At 42.4% G+C, this 25,539-nt stretch overlaps 1 protein-coding gene across 1 annotated transcript; it reads left to right on the top strand.

Moving 5' to 3' along the window:
* Positions 1-67: 67 nt before the first annotated feature.
* On the top strand, positions 68-25,392 carry LOC125902681 (collagen alpha-1(III) chain-like). The gene is made up of 48 exons (XM_049599220.1): positions 68-203; positions 438-531; positions 2,319-2,361; positions 6,407-6,478; positions 6,748-6,882; positions 7,843-7,887; positions 8,372-8,488; positions 10,151-10,216; positions 10,387-10,422; positions 10,582-10,644; positions 10,754-10,789; positions 10,902-10,943; positions 11,042-11,125; positions 11,239-11,283; positions 11,367-11,438; positions 11,528-11,572; positions 11,845-11,898; positions 13,134-13,197; positions 13,625-13,729; positions 13,907-14,065; positions 14,285-14,293; positions 14,407-14,496; positions 14,603-14,754; positions 14,883-14,955; positions 15,197-15,303; positions 15,425-15,608; positions 15,711-15,776; positions 16,568-16,675; positions 16,840-17,058; positions 17,194-17,358; positions 17,538-17,705; positions 17,990-18,133; positions 19,184-19,294; positions 19,393-19,583; positions 19,944-20,007; positions 20,236-20,310; positions 20,451-20,558; positions 21,465-21,572; positions 21,771-21,842; positions 22,044-22,172; positions 22,955-23,062; positions 23,226-23,381; positions 23,470-23,577; positions 23,796-23,933; positions 24,085-24,201; positions 24,427-24,615; positions 24,733-25,016; positions 25,109-25,392. Exons 2-48 carry the CDS (start codon positions 491-493, stop codon positions 25,367-25,369), a joined length of 5,028 nt encoding a protein of 1,675 aa, XP_049455177.1. The 5' UTR covers positions 68-203; positions 438-490; the 3' UTR covers positions 25,370-25,392.
* The last annotated feature ends 147 nt before the right edge of the window (positions 25,393-25,539 follow it).

Here is a 25,539-nt window from a genome sequence, read left to right as displayed (position 1 = left end):
GGCGGTCTGAGCTCAGTGATGCGGTCCACCCCAATCATCATCCGTCTCTTGGTCTCATCCCCGATACTTACAAACAGTGGCAGCTACTCTGTTTGGTTTCCACTGATACGGAGGCAGGAGATTAGTTTGAATCTTGTCGGAGATTATCCCGCTTAGGATGCACTGAAGCGCTCATGAAGACTAATGTGAACTTCTGAATTTGGGTGAGTTTTGAAAGTTGTTTTATGTGCATGATGGACTGCTACCTATAGATGCTTGAGGAGATTACCTGGGTGGGAGGGCAGCACCAACAATGTCTTCATCAGTAGCGTGCTTAGATTTTTTACATCTTCACTGCATGTACATTTGACCTCATAGACAATCTGCACTGTCACATATTATCAACTGGATCGTGGTTCACAGGTGTTTTTTGTGTTTCATGCTTGTATCCGCCACAGGGGGCAGCAGTGAGACCTACACTCACCTGTTAAGCAGATTGAGGAGACAGAAGATGGGATCCCCAGTTACAGTTGTGTCTCTGTGCCCCCTCAGGTTAGTCCCACTGCAACCATAATAGTAATGAATTATTATTAGCAATAAGAACAATATGATATGCATTTTATCACTGTGGTATTTGTAGCAGCACCCATATCTGGTGATGATTTATAATAGTAACTTTTTGTGACAGAACAGTAATGCTTTTTCCCACATGCATCTTTTTCCAATTTAAAATCTGATTTTGTGCTATTTTCATTTTATTATTTTTTTTATTTGGAAATATTTTCTCTGAAAAATTATAAGTTTTCTCTTTAACAAATATCTTAACCTGCAAAACTTGACAACACACGTCACTGAGCCCTGACACAGTAAACATAAGGATGTATCTCTTATTAAATTTGACGGAAATCACTTCCCCTACTATGTAAACCTATTTACCTGAATACAAACACACGTCTTGCTTGTTTACTCAGACATTCAACACATCTGCATACTTGCATTCCAACGTGAAGACTCTGTATAAGAACTGACCTCCACCATACTGAGATGGTGTCACCTGCAGTGTGATGGGAGTTTGGATAGACAACATGCTTTTTGCTTTCCTTCTCTCTGGGTGGAGTTTTAGTTCTCCTGCACACAAGAGCAACATATGTATGTCCCTGGAGACAAATATGTTGCATTTGTATATTTTATATGTATCATCAATGTTTCTAGTGACATAGTTGTCATTGGGAAGTGGAGGAGATAGTGGGTGATGGTGTGAGACCTCAGCGAGATGGCTGCCAAGCTGTAGACCACTGTTTGAGACTAACAAATAACAAATCCAGTTTTGGTTTTTTTTTTGGCAACACATCACAGCATTTCCAGTGATGAATGTGCCGCCTAAACTGGGTGTTTTTAGCAAGATATCGTCACCATTTCCGGTGCCGCAAAAACTGTGTTTTTTGTAGAAACACTGGCACCATTTATGTGAGCGATTGTGACACCAAAACTGGTTGTTTTTTGGAGAGACATTGGCAACATTTCTTGTGGCAACAGTGCCACCAAAACTGTGCGTTTTTTAGTGAGACTGAGTGCACTATTTCTGCGAGTGACTGAGGTAAAAACTTTTTTTTAGCACAGCATCAGAACCATTTCTAGGGGCCTCCCTAGTGTAGTGGTTAAAGCACTGGTCCTCTATGTAGAAGGGTCAGGGTTCAAATTCTGCTGGGGTCTACATCAGCAAAGGCATGTGGTCACAAGAGATTCCCATCACCAAATCAAGATCAGACTCCTTAAGGAGGCTTCAAGATAAGAGAGTAACTCCAGAATCAACGTGGGCGCGTCTCAAGCCTGTTGTAGACGGGAGGTTCCAGACGTAAAAGCAGATCATCATCAGTGCAATTTCTAGTGGTGATAGTGGCACCAAAATGACGTGTGTTTTAGTGAGACAAAGGCACCATTTCAGGTGCCAACTGAGGCACCAAAACTGGGTATTCTAAGCCAAAATATGATCTTTTCTTAACCATAACCAAGTGTTTTTTGTACCTAAACCTAACCTTATATTTACAAGAGCATTGTTGAAATGTAAAATGTAAGTTTCAACACTTTTGATACATAAATGTTGCATATCTGTGGTTTGCAGAGACGTAAAATGCCAATATTTTTTCTGGCTATAAGGTTGAAGATAATGTGCAACAATTTAGCAAGTGGAGTTTTTTCAGATTAAATTAAGGCAAGCATTTTCTTTTTCAGTGTTCACTAATTGTGCCTCTTCTTATCATTTATTATTGTGTAATGGCATCCAGTTGCTGGGGCTAAATGAGACTACAGTTAATCTATTACATCTGTTACATTCACAGGTGGATCTTCATCCTGGTCGTCTTTGTGCAGCAGCTCAATGCAGTAAGACTTTCCTTTTTAAGTCTTCATCACACGCACATTTAGATTAAAACATATCACCACTATGGACATGCACTTGTTTAGCACCAACCTAGCCTTCCAACTACTCAAAGCAATTTTACACTACGAGTCACATTCACCCATTCACACAAATATTCACACAGTGGTGGCCAAGGTGACGATACAGGGTGCCCCACCTGCTACTCAGTTTTTAGACATTAACAGCCATCCGGAGCAATGTGGGGTTCCGTATCTTGCCCAGGGATACTTTGGCACATGGACTGGAGGCGCCAGGGATCAAACCACTAATCTTGCAACAACAACCCACTCTACCTCCTGAGCCACAGCCGCCCCAGTGTTATGACAAGTTTAAAATCTAAAAACCTTGTAATCAATACTTTGAATATTTCAACAATACTCTCCAAACAAAATCAGATATGTAAACATACTGTAGTATATGACCATATTGCTGAGAATAACCATTGCCCATATGCCTTTCTCCCAAACTCAAACATCTGACACACTGTAAGACACAGCAGCAAGTGACCATAATCAAAAGCAATCAATGCTTTTTTATCTGGATTTTGTTGTAAATAAACTGCAGACAATGTAAATGCAGCAACATACACGCTAAACAAGACTAGGTATGACGAGGAGCACACAGATCAGACCTTTTGCTGGGACCGATTTCAAGACTATGTTTAAATTATTTAGTGGACTCGCGCCTCAATAGATTAAAGATGCTTTTAAAGCACACTGGGTGAAACACATGCACTTGCAAAGCTGTTAAACAGCTCTTACATAAACTTTTTTTTTTTTTTAATCATCAGCTTTTGGTGAGACCACTTTGTGAGGATGAGGATGTTGCATTGGACTGCATGCACTGAAATCTGTCACGTGAAGTTTAATTACAAACTGACTGTCATAAACATTGCTGCAGCTACAGTAGCCAGGAATGTAGTTTGGGCCTGTAACAAACAACAAACCATCAATGCTTGGCCAAGATAGTCCTGATATTGACGCTTCTGACGCATTTTATGTCACTGGGCGTTAATAGCTTTCTACATGTCAGTGTGCTCCTGTTTTGCACAAATCTGGGCTTTTAGTGTTAGTGTTAGTGTTAGTTAGCTAGTGTTGCCTGAAAAAAAATCCATGATGTCCATGATGCACCTGGAGACTGTATGTGTTGCTCCCTATGTGTTGGTGATAGAGGCCCCAAAGTAACTGCAGTTTTTCTGCACAGTGCACAGGACTGCCTGGTGTTTTTAGTATATTACAGCTGGACTGATACATGCAATTGTATACATGCAAAATTCCCCGCTAAGTAGATAACAAGTACGGTAGGCTATGCATCATGTAAAAAAAGAAGTGCAAAAGACTGTTAGCTGGATACTAAATATAACATCTGGATACAAGCATGAGCTGGCAACATACATGTTTCCAGCCAACACGCTGAAATTTGAACTGTGGGAGTTTGTCTTGTTTTCAGTACAAATGTGTTAACAAAATATGCATGTATAGCCTTCTGGCAAAGAAACAAAGTGTGGTTTTAAGACATTTGGTAGGCCTACTTGAAAATTAAAATAATCCTGGATTAATGCTGCTGTTATTTATCATTATTTTACAATTTAAGGTCAGTGGCTTGATATAATTGTTATAAAATTGCAGAGAGGGCAGCCCATGCTCACAAAGTCAAGTGCCCTGAGTATGGAAAAACAATAATACGCATGCTGAAACCTTTGGCAATGAAGATGGCTAGCACAAATTTGATGCTAAGTGTGGCTTCTTACCTGTTGCAGACTATTTCTACAGCATTGATTTAACTTGTCTGTTTTTAGAAGACAAGTTTGAGGGTAACCCATATTGTTATAAACCAAACCTCAGTATAAAAAAATCTAATAAGAAGTTAAGTATTTAATATCATCCAAAGGTGAACTGAAACTTCTCCCGTGTGCCAACTGTGTGGGAGAACTACGGTGGCCGACGCGAAAACCCGAGCAGCCCAATCGCCCTATTTGCAAGCAGTATTTATTTTGTCCGTTTTGGGCTACTGTAGAAACAAAATGGCGAATTACGAGGAGAACTTTCTGTATGAAAATATATAACCAGCCCACTCTAAGGTAATTGTACACAACAGTTCTTAGTTTCAGGCGGTTATAAACTTGTGAAAATATAGCTATGAATATTATATTCAATGTATGCCAATATGTCGCTCTTGGTTCTTCAGTAAGAGATGGCTAACTGCTAGCTTGTCGAGGAAGACAGTTCAGTGTGTCAGTAATTCATTTGTTATGGTGATGTTACCTGGCCAAACTCAGGCTTTCAGGTTTCCAAACATCTTTCTGAAAGGAATACAAACTTTTAAACTGTGCTATTTTGGCTGAGAAAACATACAGTAACATTAGCTAAAGTTAGCCATTTTAAAAGAGCTTACAAACCCGGAAGTGAGCAGCAAATTGGGGACACCAGGTAAAATATTGCCACCAGGTAGACCTACGCACCCTGTCAGATTATTACATGTGTTAAACTGCGTGGGAAATGTGAAATAGCCAACAATGTTATGTCAACATGAACTGTCATTTTCTGTCATTTTCCTCTTCCTGTGAGGTGACAGTGCTAACCAAAACTTAGATTTATGAATATGATATTTTGTAAGGAATAGAATCAAACTGATGATACAGTATTGATTTGTTTTGATAAAAGGCTAAGTAAAAAAGCCAAACAATACATTTTCATCAGAAAGGTCCAAAATCAATACTCTGAGAAATAAAAGATCAGACATCTTGCCAAAAAATACAAGAGTGGGGACAAGACCAAAACAGGTGACATAATTCTTCTAGAGTCATTTGCCAAAATAAGAAGTCCACAACAATGTCCTTTTTAAATCTTGGTAGAAATACCTTGGTGGGATAGAAATGATGAATCATCTTGAAAGTCACTTTCTTAACTTCATTTATAAAAGATATTTAGAGAGTAGGCACCAGATTTTCTTCCAGTCCAGGTCTGAAGAGAAATTATTCCAGTAGGAAACAACATCTGGAACAATGACTATTTCTTTTTAGAATAAAGCACATATAGCACAGTTATTGTTTTCTCTTTTAGAGGAGAAACAGATCCAACCAACATCAGTAACAACAAGTTCGACAGGTAGTAAAGTCAATTTAGATACTACAGTTTTGGTAAGGGGTGCAGCCTTGAAGTTTTGCTAAGTGCCGTTCTCTAAAATCCTCCCCAAACTACAGAGTGTTCAGCAACTCTGCTGTCTATGATAGCTACCTAATTTAATTAAGTCCTCAAGTTTCAAACTCTGCTCAAGCTGGACTGGACGTAATGTCAGAATGTTGGTGTAGCAATGGAGGCGTGCCAGTGGTTTTACTTCTCTTTATGTTTTTACAGTTTGTCTAATGCTAATGGCCTGTCCACGACACAGCCAACTATAGTATGTCATCGTGACTGATGCAGGAGATACCCTTGAATGTTTGGACCAGAAGCGAAAGTGGGACAGCAGATGTGCGATAGACCTCAGTTTCACCAGCATTAATTCATCCAAATATTTAGTTAGCTTGAGAAAACACTACCAAATGTTTGGGACACAGGCACAGTAAAATTCCCCGTACACACTCACACAAAAACACACACACCTCGTGGGAATGCTTTAGCATCTGGAGGTGTGGACTCGTTTTTTATGTCAGTATGAAAGTGGTGAAACGCTGTGAGCTTTCTCATCAAGGTCAGAGTGCTCATTATTTACCCAAGTCTATGTGAGAACATTGATTTGTTTAAAGCTTCCTAATCAAGACTGTCCAGTCTCCACAGGGAAACGTGTTTATTTTGGAGGCTAATTCTCAAAGCTATAAAATATGCAGCAATGTCAGATATGCCCAAGCCACAGCCTTATCTGATGGGCCCACTGATGTCCCTTTGACCTCTTCTTCTGCTCTGCTTAGATTCACACAGCCCCAGTCAGTCTCCATCATCCTCTTAAATGCAGTAATGATCAGTTCCTCTACATTGAAGTCCTCTGATTTGTTTCTGATTTTGGTTTCAGGGAGGAATTGATGGCCCATGTCAAGGCAGAGACTGCTCCATATGTCAGTGTCTTCCTGCCAAAGGTGCAAGGGTATGAACTGATTCTTCTCATGTTGTTACATATTGGCAAGCTGTCCTTTATTACTCTTTCAAATGTAAGGTTGATATTTTAAATTGTAGTTCATTTGACTCAATACGGGTATTAAGTTGTGGGAAATACTCCAAAATTACCTACATGTTCCCTGTCTCAACTTTAAATGCCTAGTAAGATTAGCAAAACAAATCTTAATCCTGAAAGTGTTACTCACAACAACAGAAGTTAGAAGTTGTATGACTTTTGTCTTTGTTGTCTTTTTGCAGGGAGCTCCAGGGAAGCCCGGCCAGCGAGGCCCCCCGGGACCAATGGGACCATGGGGATTTGAAGGGCCACCTGGAGAGAAAGGCAGGAGGGGAGCAGAGGGCTCACGTGGCCCAGAGGGGCCCAAAGGAGACCGCGTTAGTATGCATGTCCACAGTGTGTGTGTGTGTGTGTGTGTGTGTGTGTGTGTGTGTGTGTGTGTGTGTGGTCTTTAAGGCGAGACATGGCAGGCAAAAACATTGATTTTTCATGCAGTGGTCAATTTTGAGATACTGGGCTATGTATTCTTTCAAACTGCTATAAAGAATCAATTCAATATAAAGATCAATTTTCATGAGCTTGAAATATACTATATTATTATTACTAAGGGCCTTAACATTTATTCTGTTTGTGAGCAATTGTTTCCAATAGAAATGTATTAAATTCCCCAATGTAAATCTTTGAATGCTGTTTTCTCAAAATGAGTTTTTTGTCATACTCCAAGTTGAACATCTCAGCCTCTGTAGCACCTACGTTCCAGTTATACACCTAGCTATATTCTGAAGATATTTCCAGAGGGATTTGTTAATACGTCATTCCTAGCCTGATTTATGTGACATTTTATTCCCAACAATATGGCGAAAATCGATTTTTTAAGGCTATGGACAGTATATTTTCTAGGTAATAAAAGCAGATATCCTTAAATCCCTCTGTAATTTTTTTTCATCTTATATGTAAACAAAAAAAAACAACAAAACAAAATTACAAACAAAATTAGACATTTAATGAGATAATGTCTAATTTTTCATAATTAAACATTCAAATTTTTAAAACTTGTAATACATTTTTTTTCATACTATTGTAAGTAATCAGCTGAGGAAGTTTCATGATGATATCTATTATTTTAAAATTTTATCCTATTCACCTGTAGTGTCTCACCTTAAGGTAGAAGCAGAGGCAGATACTGCATACAAGTACAGCTTATAATGAAAATAAGTCTACATTATTAAACATATACAAAATGTTAACATGTAATTATTTATTGCCAGTGATAGAGAAAAAAGAAGGGGTGTAAGTCTGTAATGAATGACTGGTACCCGTATTGTTTTACATTTCAGGGCCAGACTGGTGTTCCTGGTTTTCCTGGTAATGATGGCTCAGCGGTGAGTAATACACTGTTGTTGTAAATTTCATTTCCAAATCCTTACAACTCACATACAGGTCGCACTGATAATAATCATCCTGTATAGGTGAGTAACCGTCTGAGGTGATTGCACCAACTTCCCAAGTTGTAGAGCTCAACTTTTCACTTATTTTTCCCCTTAAGGCATTTAGAATATATCCTTGATTGTAATATCTGACACTTTTGCGATCATAAATGTATCATGCAGTATTCCCAACTGAGTAAGTGCCCACTTCATACATTTATGATACAATATTGGAGCCTACACAGTAAATGGTGCAGTGATTTGAAGCTTGTGTCTGGTATGCCCTCTAGTGGTCACATCTTGGCACACTGTAGATGTGGGCCTGGTTTTTCTCTATGTTGTACAGCATAATTTCTTTATCATTCTCAACTAGGTCATATTTGTGGCTTCTAATATCCTGCCATTATACCAACCAACATAACTGTACTATATTGTTCAGGGCCACCCTGGAGCAGGAGGTGAGCCTGGTTTGCCAGGAGTGGATGGCTGTAATGGGACAAGGGGTCGACCAGGAGTCTTTGGTATCCCTGGTATCGATGGTCTGCATGGGCCGCCGGTGAGTAAAGCTCCTGCTCTGATGTTTCCATTAGTCATTATTCAAACAGAAGTGAGACTTTCAGATGTCTGTCTCTTTCCTTTTTCAAAACTTAGGGGTTTTAACAGACTTATGCAGTAAAACCAAGCAAACAGGATTTGTAGTCAAAAGGCTGAAACGTGAAAAATCACCAGTAGAATATATATATGTTGTGTTTCAAATGTATTGCAGCACACAATGTATGTCAAATTCCAGTGTTCAGATTCAGTGGCAAAGAAGGAAGTAGCATAGTGTGACATTCAGGGTACTCTCTAGTGTTGTCAAAAATATTGATTTATAGATGAATAACAATGATGCCTATTTGAAACGGTTTCAATCGACATTTTCCGCAGTATCAATACTGTCGATACTTCTTCCTCACTCTCTCTTCTCTCCGACAGTGAGTGAAAATACACGCTGCTCCTCTCACTTAGTCACAGTGCTGTCCTCTTAACACTCATCTCATTTGCTAGGCTTTTACAGCATGTGAAACCTGTGGTATAGAAAATGGTTTGAAATCCCAGTGCCGTGACAACACAAGTGCTTTCATATCTAACCTGTTTGGACTGGTTAAAACCGAACAAACCTAGGTCCGTTTGCCTGGTTGGTAGAGTTCATTTGGGCTGGTGTGAAAGCTGTCAGTTGAATTCTGTGTGTGGACCAAACAACCAGACCAGAGAATGCCTGAAAAGCGTGTTTCAAACGGACTCTGGCAAGGTTGGTCTGTGGTGTTAAGGCAAACGACAGCAGATGTGATTAAGTAGCATGATTTCAAAAGCTAAACTACTATTAAATCCATCTGCTGATTGTGAATTCTCTTCAGAAAGCAATCTTATAATTGAGCTGTATAAGATCAGCTGTACTGTATATAACTTGGTGACCATGTCAGCATGGTGTTTTTCCTGACTATAAGGCAAAAGCTTTTATACCTGCCCTGCTTGTAGCTGACTCTGAGTACTTTGTTAGTTCATTAAGTCCATTAAAAAATATGTGACAGCAATCCCACAGTAACAAGCTGCATATTTTACCATACACTTCCTTTTCATCCTGTCTCTACCTGTTTGTCATTATTCAATGTTAATGTTTATTCAGTGTTCATTAATTATTGTTAATTAGTCTGTCAGTCACTAGGATTTGATTTCGTCATGTGGGTCCGGATGATGCAGTATAACTTATGTCACTGGGTATGTTTGTAGGAACTGGACCTGAATTAAAATGCAGCTATGTTTCTCTTTTTTCCCCCAAATGAACCAAACTACAGGTGTGAAAGCACCCTCATGTAGCACAGAGATAAGTGGGGTTGTGGAGGTCTAGGTGGTGGCTGGACATGTTGACCAGAGGCCTGAGTGTGTCCTGTCTCCTACCAGCAGTTAACTTTTTAAAAATCTTTCCTTAAAAAGCTGGAGTTGCGTAATACTGCAGATGTTTTCTGAATGATTAACTAAAGAAACACTGGTTCTGATGTTCACAAAACATTCTCACTCAACATAATTCAGTGTTTTTCCACATTGTACAGTATTAACTTTCCTTTGCACCAGTGTTCTGTTAAAATGATATAGAACTACAAAACTTTATCTGCTTTTTGTATTCTGCTACTTATTATTTATGACTCATCTAATATAAACATTAACTGTCTTTAATCAGGGATTACCTGGACCTAAAGGAATAAAAGGAGAACCTTTGTATGGCGTTGCCCTTCCAGGGCGTCCAGTAAGTTCCTCTAGTCTGGAGAGGCTCTGATAATGATGGACCAGGCTCCACCGGTGTCAGAACTCATTTCTGTATAATCAGTTTCATAATTATTTGCAGTTTATATTGTCTGTAGATACTCTCAAGTCCAGTGTTCATCATTCTCATCTATGTTTTGTTTTATCTTACAGGGGGACCCTGGTAGAGATGGACAGCCTGGTCCACCTGTATGTGTTCTTTTTTTCTCTTGACAGTAAAGCAGTAATCCTCAGTAATATTCAGCTAATAGGTGAAGCAGGAATTGAATGCTTTATGTCTTACACTGTGCATGTAGTTAAGTCTTTACCATCTTGTATTTTTTTTTTTTTTTTTTTTTTTAAACTTAGGGAGGACAAGGAAACCCTGGGCCTAAAGGCTACGCTGGCCCTCCTGGCCCTCCCGGACTCGAGGTGAAAAAGTCTTCACATTTGTATATATGTCTTTGTAATCAAAACCATGATATTACTGCACATTACAAGAACCATTGTGGTGAAGATCTATGTGTGTGACTCCATTTAGGGCTTTGGAGGGCCTAAAGGTGCGAGAGGACCACCAGTGAGTCACAAACTTTACTAGAGCATGCTGTAACAAAAATACTTCCATGCATACACGCACATAGACACCCACACACACATTAAAACTTACTGAACTTTTGGTTGTTGTGTAGGGCGACCCTGGAGGATCACTGGCAGGCGCTAAAGGTGATGATGTAAGAAACCATTTTGGCCTTTAACAGCTGTGCACTGAGGGTTTGTACTGTCTGTGCATTTCAGTGAACGTCCTCACCCCTTTAATTCCATATTCCAGGGTGAGCAAGGCCCACCTGGCCCTCAAGGACCAGAAGAAGTCATCGTGTTTCCTCCAGAGTTTCTTCCACCCAAAGGTTACAAGGTAAGGGCAAAGCTCTCACTTGTATTTATGCGAGAATACTAATTGCTGTCTACGGCATTGACCTGGATAAAGACAAATATTCATTTTTCTTTATCTTCTTTCCTGCTTTTCAGGGAGACCAGGGTCCTTCTGGTCGATGTGGACAAAAGGGTTTAAGGGTGAGTGTCAAACAGTATGTTATCATACAGGTATGTCTGAGAGAATGAGAAAGGTGTTTTACTTGCATTTTCTTCCTTGTCAGGGTGGTAGAGGAGACTACTTCATACAAGCAGCTAAAGGAGACAGAGGAATGCCTGGTTCTCCTGGACAGAGAGTAGGTGACTTAAATCAGACTGCAGCATGCTTGTATACAAACGTATGCATACAGACGTACAATAGTCACCCCATTGTTTCCATCTCTAGGGTCCTCCAGGACTTCCTGGTAGAGATGGATTGCCAGGATCTGAGGTACACTTGTAACACGACGTCTAAGCCTTGCTGTAGCTTGTGTTATTATGCATATGCAGTTTTTGAGGTTAACAATTTAAATCACAGCTTAAAACCCATCTGTTCAGACTTGCCTATCCGGTTTAATTTCTGTCATGTATTTTATCTATTTTTAATGTTGTATTATTGGTATTTTTGTATGTTTTTATTGTGAGGTGTCTTTGGGTGCTCAGAAAGGCGCCAACAAATAAAATTTCTTCTTCTTATTATTAAATACATGGATGTATTTTCAGGGTCCACGTGGAGAGAAAGGATTCCCAGGTCTCATTGGAAGAATTGGACCAAAGGTGAGCTTTACATAAACAGAATGTGCATCACAGAATTATAAAGCTTGTGTCAGATGCAAACAGAAGCCAGTGTTCTGTAAAAACGCTTTGTTTTGAGCTTATTGTAATTCAAGTGGACTGAGAGAACACTAGACTTCACCTTCTCTTGGATCTGTTTTCAGGCTTTAGAGAATTTGACCTGTGACGGGAGACTTTGTCCAATCACAGGTCATTTCAAAGACTGTGAGTTCAGATTCATGTGCACGTCCCTTTGGTGAAAGCCTGGTACAATTAGCATAGAGTCCTGCAGAGAAAGTTGCATCTCAGGCATTTGGCAACAACTGCCTACACTGCAAAGCAACCCAAACAAGGAAGATGAACTTAACTAAATGCGAGTCTAAAAGCCTTAGCCTTCTGCTGACCAGAGCTAAATGTCCATGGCTGTGCCTTCAAGTTCATCTTTATGAAGCTTATCTTAGCTAGAGCCTCAAATCACAGTGTGTCCTTCACCTCACTCCCCAACACTACAGCCCACCTCACTGGGAGGAGAGCTGGCAGCAGCTCCAAAGACGGACCCCTAGACAGTGGCCACGGCAACACAAATCCCGTTTGCACTGGCTGATTTGGAGCCGGTACAGTCGCTGACCCAAGGTCCATCTCCCGAGCTGCTGCCAGCTCTTATCCTAGGGAAGCAGTCCTCGGCGGCAGGGAGTGAGGCTTATTCTTGTCTTATTTGTGGTGAGATAAACAGAGAGGGTGGGTCAAGGAGTGTCTGGATGAATGAGCTGTGTGCAACTCTACAATGAAATAAGACAAAATAAATGAATGTGTGGGAAACATCGGGTTAATGTATGAAGCACGTGCATATGCACATGGTTGTCTGGCGGCAAGGGCTTAGGACAGAGAAAGGAGAGATGGTTTTCTTTTTGCCCTCTCCAGAGTTCCGCCTACTCTAGCTGTGAGAGACATGCTATTGATGACATGAATCTATATCCTGCAGCAGTGTAGATGCTTGCTGGCATATTTGGGATACCTTTGTTCCATTTCCAATCAGAGGTGTACTTCAAATATGTCAACAAGGTAAAGAGAAACTATGTTGTCTGCTGCCCTCTGGTGGTGGCTCAGTGGGATTTTCACATTAACTGGATAAGACCAGTTATCTTTGATCACTCCTTTCATATTTAGAAATATTACGTACATCAGTGGCATTTTCTGTTTATGACTATGGTTTCCATCTCTGTCTTTGCCTCAAACAGGGTTACCAAGGAGATCCAGGTCTCCCCGGTCCCCTGCTCTTTTACAATGGAAGTGATGCCAGAGGTGAGGCCTCAGTAATAGCTACACTCTACTCACTGGTTGAGTTAAGTGTGACCACTAGCAGCACTATCCTAGTATAATTTTTTTTAATAATATGATAATGAAATCATATCTTTATTTTTATTTTTTTAAGATATTTTTTGGGGCTTTTTAGCCTTTAATGGATAGGACAGACAAGCGTGAAAGGGGGAGAGAGAGAGAGGAAGTGACATGCAGCAAAGGGCCACAGGCTGGAGTCGAACCCGGGCCGCTGCGGCAACAGCCTTGTACATGGGGCGCCTGCTCTACCACTAAGCCACCGACGCCCCAAAATCATATCTTTATTTAAAAGTTTATAGTTTACAACCTTAGTCTCACTGTTTTGACTCTAACTTAGTAAATAATCAGAGTTAAGCTGACTTTTTCATGGTTCTGTGTCTGTGTGGTTCAGGTGTTAAAGGTGACCATGGGTATCCTGGCCCAGCTGGACCCCCCGGTGACCCTGGGTACATGGGCATGCATGGACCTCCTGGTCCACCAGGGTTAACAATACCAGGTCAGACTGTGTCTCTGGTCTCTAACTTTCAGGTTACTTGTTATTTGATGTACTGTATATGACTGAGTCTATCCCTCATTCTGATCAGGATTTGACCTACAGTTAGGAACTCAGTCAGTTAGTCGGTTTTGATCCGACCTTATCTGAAATTTCATACTGTCTCTCACACCTTCCCAGAAGTGCCAGGGCGTCCTGGTCCCCAAGGGCACCCCGGTCCCAAGGGATACAAGGGTGAACCACGAGGCAATGACATTGTTGAAAATCCATTTCTGGGACCAAAGGGAACCAAAGGACTCCGGGGACCTAAAGGTGTCACAGGGCTCCCAGGTCCTCCAGGTATATTAGTGCTTCCCTCATATTTAATACAAAAGAGTGTCCTCTATGTCTTAATTAATCTTACAAATGTGATTTTATTATTTAAATAATTGTGAGCTAATCATATTTTTGTGCATGTTCATTTGAGTGTATACTTACCTTCTGGCTTGTGTGTGTGTGTGTGTGTTTGTGTGTTTGTGTGTGTGTGTGTGTGTGGTATACTTGATGTGATCGGATCAGGATGTGGAGGTGAGTTCTCAGTTACTTCTGATGGAAAAAATGTTCGCTAGTTCATGCATTCAGAGTCCTCACTAAAGTTTTAAAGTTATGTTGATGAATAGTTGTGGCTGGTTGATCCACAGATTACTATTGTGAGCCTGGTGACCCAGGGGAACCTGGTTACCCAGGACCTAAAGGACCTCCTGGAAACAAAGGGCTTAGAGGAATTAAAGGTGATCTATGACTGTTTTGATACTACTTGGTGCTGGGTTATTCTGGTTGATACCTTATCGAGTACCAATACCCAGCCCTAATTTTTGTCATCGGTGTCTCCAACAGGTTGTCCAGGGGATTGTAACTGTAGGTCTGGTGGGGGGAGGGAAGGGCCACCTGGTCCACCTGGTTATCCAGGACCTCCAGGGTTACCTGGAACTCAAGGACTTAAAGGAGACCCAGGGCTGAGAGGCAATGACGGTTTAAGAGGACCACAAGTAAGAATGACTGGACCCAGACTTACTTATAATTAAATGCCATTTTCTGACATGTATACAAGTGTGTTCTTTGTCATAGCCACAGAAACATAGCGTTGTATTGATTCTGACTTTGTGTTTTCTTGCAGGGCTTTCAGGGAGCTCCTGGTATAAAAGGACAAAAGGGACAAAAAGGTCACGCTTTTGTGGTAGATTTTAACGGTGAGCACCACATCAAAACTGCACTATACATAGCGTTATTACACAAGCAAAGTGTACGGGTATTTTAAATGCTTGGAAACATCTACAGAGGACGGGAGACTTATGAGTCAGGAGTCAAGATGTATTCATTGGTTTGTGTTCACAAAGGTGATCACAGTGCATTGTATTCTGAACAGTCTGTTCAGTACAACAGTCGTCTGAAATAAAAAATTATGTGCCTGTTTGTTTTTGTCATTGAAAGGTGCCAAGGGTAACAGAGGAGTCCCTGGACATCAGGGTCCTCCTGGAGCAACAGGTGTGCCAGGACTGGATGGCTCCCCTGGTCCCCCAGGGGACCGTGGAACACCAGTGAGAGCATACATTTCCCATTTTCAGTACTGTGAATGTAATATATCAAACAGAAAAAATGCTCCACTTTGCTACATTCTGTTTGGTTCTACAGTTATGGTATCAGGTAACATGTTTGCAGGGTGCTGGATATGCAGGATTACGTGGTCCCAAAGGTTACCCTGGTGCTGCTGGACCCAAAGGGTATCCAGGGCCTGCTGGCTCCCCAGGTCCTGGTCTCCCAGGGCCTAAGGGGCTACCTGGACCTAAAGGTCATCCGGGACATCCTGGCCTACCAGGAATTCCTGGACGACAAGGCCCTCCAGGTCAGAGTCTGGGTTAAATTCTGAGATTCTCCGTTAGTGTTCATACACCACATTAAGCCAGGTATCATGGGCTCAAAAAGTATGTTGTATTTTGGTCACCAGGTGAGTCATGCTGTCACGAAGATGGGATTGGATTACCTGGTCCTAAGGGTGAACCAGGTTCACCAGGTAAGTCTTCCAGGTGTTTCACATAATATCTTAAATGAACTGCATCCAAGCACTGTAAAAAAAAATTACATCTGTTAGTCAGTGATGATTGCTAAGGTGGTTGTTGGCGATAAAACTGCCAGAAAAAAATGTAAGCTTTGTACGTTTCTGCAAACAATGGATATGTTACATTTGTACATTATTTTGTAGTGGATACGTTGAAAGTTTGTATTTCTTAACAATGCCGTGGTGAAGGTGTGATTATACTGAGGCACAGGAAACATAGGAAAAGATCATGTTTTGGCTTCAACACCCACGTGTGGTGGCACACGGGTTGGTGAAAATACCCAGGTTTGTTAGCTTGAACCTTGCTGGGAAATGCTGTGATTTGTTGGTAAAAACACCCAGGTTTGACTTCAAACACTCGTGGAAACGCCACAAAGGGTTGTCAAAAAACAACTGGTGTTGTTGTTTATTGGTCTCAAACACTGGTCTGCAGTGGTCTGCTTCTTAGGAAGTGTCTCGCCTATAGGTGCCACACCATCCATAATCCCCTCCATCTCCATCTCATAAACTACATCACTTTAGAAATGTTGATATGATACATATGAAACGATCAAATGTAACATATTTGTGGTTTGCAGAAACATACAATGCAATTGTCCTCTGGCGACTGGGCTGTTGTTGGACAATCCATGCATACTGATCTGACTTTTCTAAAGTTCAGAGAGAAGTTGCTCAAAAGCCACGTGTGATGAAAGAAACGTGATCCATGACCAAGTTAACTTTAAGTTTTCTTTGGCTCCTTGTAGGGGTTCCAGGTGACCCAGGAAGAGATGGTCCTCTGGGAAATCCAGGATACCCAGGCCCGAAAGGCATGAAAGGAGATGACAGTGAAACTGGAGGGATGGGACCTCCAGGTAACCTTTCTGAAATATTGTCAAATTAAATTTACACACAAGATGAGAAGATATTTCTTCATTTGGGAACGCAGATTCAAGCTTGTTGATCATCAAGAATCAGCACTGCAGGAAAGAAGGGCTGTTTAAATGCTTATACTATAGGTCTCTCTTATTTGTAAAAGGACCTCTAGGTTTAAATGGGGATCCTGGTGACCCTGGTCCCAGTGGAATTCGCCTGGATGGCTTTCCAGGCTCTCCTGGATTGCAAGGACCACAAGGCAGGAAGGGTGACCCCGGAGATGTCCGCTTTCCCAAACGTGGCCCTACTGGTCCACCTGGCCGCCCTGGGGCTGTAGGGACAAAGGGACGCCATGGCATTCCTGGAATACCAGGATCTCCAGGTAAGTTTGATTTACATTTATGTGAACATGAACAAACCACTGAACTCATTTAATGTGGTCCATATCTCAGATTTACTTGATTTACAGTGTACTTCCCATTCTTTATTTTATATTGGAATTGATTGGCCGTAACAGGTGCACAAGGTCAACCTGGACGACCAGGTTGGAAAGGACAGACAGGAGACAATGGTGACCCTGGGGCCACAGGTCCCCCAGGCCCACCCTGCACTGTGTGTGATCTGACTGGATCTCCAGGCCCTCCTGGACCTCCAGGAAACCCTGGCCAGAGGGGAGTACCAGGTGAGCACACAGCAGCAGCAAGCAAAATTATGGATGTCTTGCTGTCACTCTGAATGTTCATCTGAATGTCTTTTTAAAATGTTGAGATTAATTCCAGAGTGTGAATATTTTTTTGTGAAGCCACCATCTAACCATCCATGAACATATTTCTTGCATTGAATTTTAAAAATGTTGCACAGGCTACCTTGGCCAGAAGGGTTATAAAGGAGATATAGGTCCTCCTGGTCATGGACAAAAGGGCCCACAAGGTTACCCTGGCCCTCCCGCTTTGCCAGGCCTAGCTGGACCCAGGGGCACCACTGGCCCCCCAGGAGATCCTGGGATCGATGGCAGGCCAGGACAGAAAGGTGAACCACTGGCCTGTCTGGATAAGAAACTTTTGTGAAAAGCATTATGTCTTTACCTCATCATTTAAAATCTTGGCATAAAATTTGACAGGTGCTTCCAGTCAGTTACACTGCATTGCCACACTAGGAGCTAGTTGCCAGTCAGCATGCTTTTATAAACATCTCCCCAAATCCCCACAAAAAAAGCCCACACTGAAATCTAGTCTATGTTTTATCAACAATGCTTTATATCTGTTAACTAGCCTGCCCTGTCTGAAATGAGATTTTCCATCCAATTCATCAAGGTGAAAGGGGTTACCCAGGCAGGGCTGGGGTCACAGGTTTACCAGGTCCTCCTGGACCTCCAGGAAAAAGAGGTAAACAAGGAGAGAGGGGCTTTGATGGTCGGCCAGGTGACCACGGACTCCCAGGACAACCTGGCAATAAAGGTAAGCCTTTGTTTACATAACATGAGCCCTATATGACAACCTATACCACATGGTCTATAGTGAGAGTGTCATCTCCCATTTCCTTTAAAAGCCAGGTGTCCCTGCACCTGGCACACGGCTAGATATGGTGAATTTGCCAAATTGGAGAAGCAAGTGATTGTATGCTGACAGTAATGCAGAACTAAAATTTTAGCTTCTGAAATAATAAATGAAATTATGAGCTCTTCTTGCATAAACGTGCACAGTGTCCCTCTTAATAGGGAGTTGGACAGTAGCTCTGCAGCTCTGTTCTGCTCTCTGCTATGTTCACATTTTAGAGAATTTGATTCATATTTTACTCATTAATGATGTATTATTTTACCCTGACCCTCACCTGCAACCCATCTGCGTGTCCCTGTGTATGTACCACGCAGACTGTGCGTGCACTGTGAACCTGCCTATGTAAGCACATCTTACTGTCTGAATGATGTGCCCTTTAAATAGCAGGAAAGCACTGCCATTCTGACTATGGACCAGGTTTTTGTTGGTCAATGGCACAATTAATCTCTGCTGCCACATAATAGCAATATGTCAACAATGCACCTCATCCTAAGACTTACACACCCATGGGTGCACAGAAGGGTGCAATTTGGGTACATTTGCTACTTACACAGTATGGCTGGCAGTGAAAACGACAACCGAATCGGTCTGAAATTAGCAATGAGAGTTGCTTTGCGTGAGGTGTAAGATAGGGTCCCATGTGTCTGATAGCTGTACTCAGTCATGCCAGTTGCAGTGGCCTAATGTTTTTTAATAATTAACAACCAGAATATTATCAAATCATTAAAGATGTCTCAGGGCATGTATCTGTAATCATCAATCAGGTTCAGATATGTAACTAGCACAGCAATGTAGTGAAACGTACAGTCTGTATATAGCTACAACATTAAGGAAATGAGGAAGCTGGAAAGATGAGCTAACATGATTTATTTCAGTTAATAAGTTGTACTTTCGGTGTACTTTATGAATCAGACTGGTAAGAATATCATCTCAACTCTGTGGTTCATCCAGGTGTACGTGGTCCACCAGGATTACCAGGACCATCAGGGCTTGTGAATATAACAAAAGGCCCACAGGGACCTACAGGAAGGAAGGGGGAATCAGGACCACCAGGACCTGCAGGCAATGGAGCTGTCACTTAACTTATACATCGTTTTTAAACAAGATGATTTCACTCCAAACAATACAAAATAGTATATGACTACATTATTATTTTGTTTTGTCACCTATAGGCTTAAAGGGCCCAAGGGGAGTGCCAGGTGACTCAGGACCTGATGGATGGCCGGGTTCGCCAGGGTTTAAAGGCAGCGCTGGTGCTCCAGGCAGAGCAGGAATACCAGGACCTCCTGGGTACTCTGGAATCAAAGGTTTCCCTGGTACAAGGGGAAATCCTGGAAATTCTGGAGATCCGGTACACGATGAATCTAATTTATTGTCTTCATAAATTTAGAGACAGCTGTGTGTCTGTGCTCAGTTTTTTTAATATCTGTCCAGAAGATACTCATACTGTACACAGTGAAAAATGGCTGCTACTTGATTTACATACTGTGCCAGCAGCATGTAATTTCTGATCATCCCAGTTTAAAATGCACAACCATTTTGTGTTCAGACACTTTTGAGGGCTGTGGCATGGATTAAGATTGAGGCTAGTCCCAGACTGCTTATGTTTTTATCTACATGTATACGTTAGTGGCTTTACAGTACATTATTTATTGTATGTCAACTCCAGGAGTGATGTTATATAGACTAAATGTGTTCATGTTGGTTAAAGGGAGATCAAGGGCCTCAAGGACATTCGGGTATCCCAGGGTTACCAGGATTTCCAGGAGCCAAGGGTGAGTCAGAAGCAAGACAAAACATTTATACAACAGGATGTGAATCCACAGCAGACTGGGTCATTTACAATTTTGTCTGGTTCATCAAAAACAATGTGATATATTTTTATAATAAATGCAAATGCAGTTAAGTAAAAAACAATAAAGCCAAATAAAATCTCTCAGTGTTTCATATCTGTTTCATTCAGTTGGACTGAACCTAATGAAAGCTGTCCACATCTGTTCCAGGTGAGCCAGGACTGTCTTATGGACAACCTGGTCCACGTGGACCCAAAGGATTGCCAGGGGAGGATGGTCCTCATGGTGAGTTGACAGAAGACCTACTAACAGATAACTTCAAAAGATGATAAGGGACTCATATTCTTTTTAGTTAAACTTGTGAGGAAGGACAAGTGAATGTATCACTGTAAATAAATTTATATCCACAAAATAATTCCCTCGAGCACCCAGAGGGAGTCCAGGAGATCCAGGGGACCCAGGATTCCGGGGAAGGGCAGGACAGCCTGGACGACCAGGCATTGTTGGGGAACCAGGACAACTAGGAAGACCAGGTGATTTCTATTTAAGATTTGAATCAGAGACCTAATGTGCTGCACCAATAATTTAAAGTGGATAAATGAAGGAATGCTATTGTGTGTGTGTAAGGTGTAAGTGTAAGAACAGTGAGCCAGTTACTAAGATATTTTTCCACACAATATAAAGCTTACTTGTATGTAGATGCAAATGCACATAAGGTGTCATTCACTGTAGGCTTGGGCGGTGTCTATTTTTTCAGACCTTCCTTACATTTCAGTAGGGGTCTATGGTATATGATGGTATTTGTGTGCTGCACTATCTTGCCCTGTTAACTCATTGTGTAACATACTTCATTCAAACTCACCAAAATGGTCTTAGTTAGTCTTGTTCGTCCTCTACTGAGTTTGTCCAGTATTCCATCAATCACCAACTCTGGTTTGGTGAAAATAATCCCGTAATTCACTGTGTTAGATTTAACAATGTGCTTTTATTGCTGGTGGTCTCTCTCAACTGTCCCTGGCCAGCTGTTTACAGTCCTGTAACATTATCCCCACCACAGTCGCCATGTTTCTCAGCTTAGCTATCTGTTCCACTAGTGGACACTGACCTCTGGTGGCACGTGACGTCCACTACATACAATACGTCCTCAATACAGCATCTCCATATGAGTTTAATAGAAAGATGAGCATCTGTATTTTTCACAAAGTCATACTGTCTGGATTTCTAAATACCGTTGTATACCGTAATAACATGATACTTACCAGGCGTAATTCAGTGGCGATAAACCAGCTCCAATTTTCCACGATCTTCAAATTTAGAAATTTAGCCAATTAAACTACTACTACTCCCTTATATTTTACACTTGTGTTTATTCCCATAAGTCATTTAAATCTTGTGCTTTATGTTAAAATGATTGGGCTCTTTTACGTGTATCTCCACAGGCTACCCAGGACCTCGTGGCCCATCAGGTCGTCCAGGTCCTACAGGTCTTCCAGGTGATCATGGAGGTCAGGGACCACCAGGCCCACCTGGCCCTGATGGGCCCCAAGGTACTTATATAAAATCAGTTGTTTCTCCCATCATTGGATAGGCATTGTACAAGGTATTGCATTGTAAGTGTCTGCTGTTCTATCTGTTTTGCTTTTTATTGGTTATCACTTGGCTTGAATTCTGTGTCAAAGGGGTTCTATGATGTGTCTGCCAATAACCTGACATTATTCTCATGCTGTGCTGTGATTTCATGTAAGGGCCCCCTGGACCACCAGGTTTGGATGGACTGGATGGACTTAGAGGCCCAAAAGGGATAAAAGGAGCAAAGGGTAAGAGGGAGATTTATCAACACGGTTTAGCAGTCATGTCTTTGTTTGCCTTTTATGGTGTCTGTTGATAGAAAACTTTTGGTCGTAGTATATAGCACAAATTGCGTAAAACAGAAATGTTAAAGTGTAGTTTGAGCTAGTAAATTGTTTGTCATGATATTTTACTATTGACACTTAAATGTACCCATTTTTCACTTGAAGGCATGGATCACCCTGGCCCATCAGGACCAGATGGTTTTCCTGGAGCCAAAGGTATTAAGGGCCAGCAAGGGCCTCCAGGAGCCTTTTTACCAGGGCCCAAAGGCCAGAGGGGTCCACCTGGCTACACAGGTATCATATCTGTTGTTACCAATAGTGCACGTCCTGCATATTGAGCATAACTTTAGTTCAGGCAGGACACAATGTCAAGCTCAGCTCACATCCCAGCTACATCAGCTGACCTCAAACAGCACAATCAACTGATGGAGCAGCTGACTGATGGAAAGGAGTCAGCTGATAGATCACATGATTCCTTTCTATGCAACCAATTGGCGAATCTCATTCAGGGTGCCCTATTTAAACTGCTCTGGCCTGCCTACTGTTGCTGCTTCCTCTGTAAGCTGCTTTGCAACCTGCCTCCACCCCAGCTCCTCCTTTTATGTTGCGTCTGACTTGTCATTTCTGTTTGTCATTGATGCTGCTCTGTTCTGTTCCCGGGGGGTCTTTGCTGCTGCTCTCCCTGCCTTAGGCTTTCAATGTAGGCGCATGGAAGGGCAGGGAGGTTTGCTCTCTCTGCCTTAAGGCTTTCCTTGCGCATGGAAGGGCGGAGGGGTGTGTTCTCTCCGCCCTTCTATACTGTCTATAAAGGTTGGGAAGAAATGAACTGTTGAAGTCAAACATTTTAAGTTATTGTTTCCTCACAATACCCCAGTGTAAGTCCAATAAGAAAAAAATGGAGGATTTTTTTTACCGTGCAATAGTCTGTTATGGTCACTTAAACTGTATTGTGTTTTTGTTGTCATTTTATTGCCATTTATTTACTATTTTTCTCTTTCCTCCCAGTGGGGTTGCTGTTCTGTTCTTCTATACAGCTTTTGTATAATGTATTTATCTTCTTGTATTTCTTACCTCAGGTCTTCCAGGTATTCCAGGGGAACCTGGTAACCCTGGCATAGAATGCTACACACCTTTGCCAGGACCCCACGGAGATTTAGGATATGATGGACCTCCAGGGCCCCCAGGTTTGTGTGTTTGTATTTGTGTTTATCCATTTGCCTATGTTTGTCTCCATCTTGGTGTGGCCACATTCAGGGATGAACACTGTGTCAGTGTTCATGTTGAGTTGTGGGTATGTGTGCCTTTTTATCTATCTGTCAACAACTGGGAGTTTGTGTTGGGTTTTAGGTCCTCCTGGGGAGCCGGGCCTTCCAGGCAGCAGCATTTTTTCCAAAGGAGACCCAGGCCCTTATGGCCTCACAGGGTTACCAGGCCGTAAAGGAGATAGGGGTCTCCCAGGGCCTGCAGGGTCTCAGGGCTACCCGGGAATTACAGGACAGAAAGGTACGTTGCGGTGCAAGACTGCTGCTGTCAGTATTTACAGTGATGCCGTCCACTTGCATGCAGTCTAAGTGTTGCTGCACTTTGACAGGTGAGAGAGGTCCTGATGGTTCTATAGGTCCTCCTGGACCCAAAGGTCAGACTGGGGTCCCTGGGCCTTGGGGCCACAAGGGAGTAACTGGCTCAACTGGAGAGGCAGGTGAGTGGAACTGTAGCTAAGAGATGTGCCCATAGCTCTATGCCAACACACACACACACACACACACACACACACACACACACACACACACAGTATGACTTTCCATTTGTCTGTTTCTGTTTCTGTTAGTAAAGAACTGATTCTCATTTATTCAACACTACTGACATGCTGTGTTACAACAGTATATCTGGTAGTCACTGTATTATTGTTTTTTACAGGTCCCAAAGGTGCTCCTGGTGACTTAATTAGGGAATGTCCAGGGAATGCTCCCCCAGGACTCCGAGGACCTGCAGGTGACCCAGGACCTCCGGGATACCCTGGTGATGCAGGTCCTCCCGGGACTCCAGGACGTAAAGGTAAGAGACTATTAAATACTCTCTGAGTATGTGTGTACACATTCTGGTCCGTGCCTGAATAAATCAGTGTTGTATGTCTTCATCCTCAGTCATCTGTATGTGTCTGTGTGTATAATTGTTCTTATCTGTGTATTTGTGTCTGTGTTTTCAGGCCAGAAGGGTGCCATAGGGTACGTGGGCCTCCCTGGCAGAACAGGTCCTGCTGGTCTTGACGGTCCTGTCGGAGACCAAGGAGAAGTTGGTCAGCGAGGATTTACTGGACCTCAAGGTCAATAATCTGACACAGTCATGTGGCATGCTGTTTGGCACGTTGGAGGCGGGCCCTAGAGTTACTCAGTTTATGTAGAAGGGTCTGGATGAAACTTTTGGTCTTTCACTCAAGGCTACAAATTAAACTGTCGTCTGCATCCAGTACCCAATTTCAACTCATCCTCACTCTTGTGCTCCCTCCATGTCACCCTGTCGCTAACTGTTCAACCCCTCCATTCTTCAGGTGTCGCAGGTCCACCCGGTGATCCAGGTGCACCAGGCTATGGGGGAGCATCAAGGTCAGGCTTCCTTTTGGTTCTCCACAGCCAGTCAGTTCAGGTGCCACAGTGCCCTGAAGGCAGCAGTCAGCTTTGGGTGGGCTACAGTCTGGTCTACTTGGAGGGACAAGAGAAGGCTCACACTCAAGATCTGGGTAAGGATCTATACAAAGTGGTACTTTAATTGGAAATTATTTTATGCATCAGTCTGTGAGTTTATAGGGTTTATTCTTCTTTTACTCTCTCTGTTCTTTTATCTCCTCTTCCTCTAGGCCAGGCTGGCTCCTGCCTCCCTGTTTTCTCCACCATGCCTTTCTCCTACTGCAACAAAGCTGCCTGTCACTACTCCAGTCGCAACGACAAATCCTATTGGCTCTCCACCACCGCTCCCATACCCATGATACCACTTTTTGGCCAGGCAATTAGGACCCACATCAGCCGCTGTGTGGTGTGTGAGACAAGTGCGCCTGCAGTGGCTTTTCACAGCCAAGGTCACACAGTCCTTGCATGCCCACCTGGCTGGAGGAGCCTGTGGACGGGCTACTCTTTCCTTCTGGTGAGTGTGATAAAAAGCTTAAGTGTGTCTATGAGACAAAAATGCTTTCAACTTACCTAATGTGTACCACCTGCTGCAACTTTTCCCTTCAGCACACAGGGGCAGGTGATGAGGGAGGTGGCCAGTCTCTGACTTCTACTGGTAGCTGTCTGAAGGATTTCCGGACTCAGCCCTTCATAGAGTGCCAGGGTGCGCGTGGCTCCTGTCACTACTTTGCCAACCTCTACAGTTTTTGGCTGACTACTGTGAGTCAGACAGAGCAGTTCATCACCCCGAGCCCTGGCACCATCAATACAGCCGACAAACAGCGACGCAAGGCCAGTCAGTGTCACGTCTGCCTCAGAGAACAGTAGAGTAGGGCTCTCATGGTCATGAAATTCCTGGAAAGGTTAAGAAATTAGTAAAATGGTTTTCCAGGCCTGGAAATTGTTTTGTATTAACAGAATATTTTGGAAAAGTTTTGAGTATATATTGTTTGGCTATGGTTTAGAATATGTTCATAAAAATCTCAAAACATGTTTAA

The sequence above is a fragment of the Epinephelus fuscoguttatus genome, linkage group LG15, assembly GCF_011397635.1.
Source record: "Epinephelus fuscoguttatus linkage group LG15, E.fuscoguttatus.final_Chr_v1".
NCBI classification, from domain to species: Eukaryota; Metazoa; Chordata; class Actinopteri; order Perciformes; family Serranidae; genus Epinephelus; species Epinephelus fuscoguttatus.
The sequence above is the reverse complement of the archived record's forward strand: the minus strand, read 5'-3'. Positions and strand labels throughout refer to the sequence as shown.

Coding starts and splice junctions, on each gene's coding strand:
- LOC125902681 (XM_049599220.1), top strand. CDS start 491: ATGGGATCCCCAGTTACAGTTGTGTCTCTGTGCCCCCTCAG. Junction 10,423..10,581: donor ATGGACAGCCTGGTCCACCT/GTATGTGTTCTT, acceptor TTTTAAACTTAG/GGAGGACAAGGAAACCCTGG. Junction 13,198..13,624: donor CAATGGAAGTGATGCCAGAG/GTGAGGCCTCAG, acceptor TGTGTGGTTCAG/GTGTTAAAGGTGACCATGGG.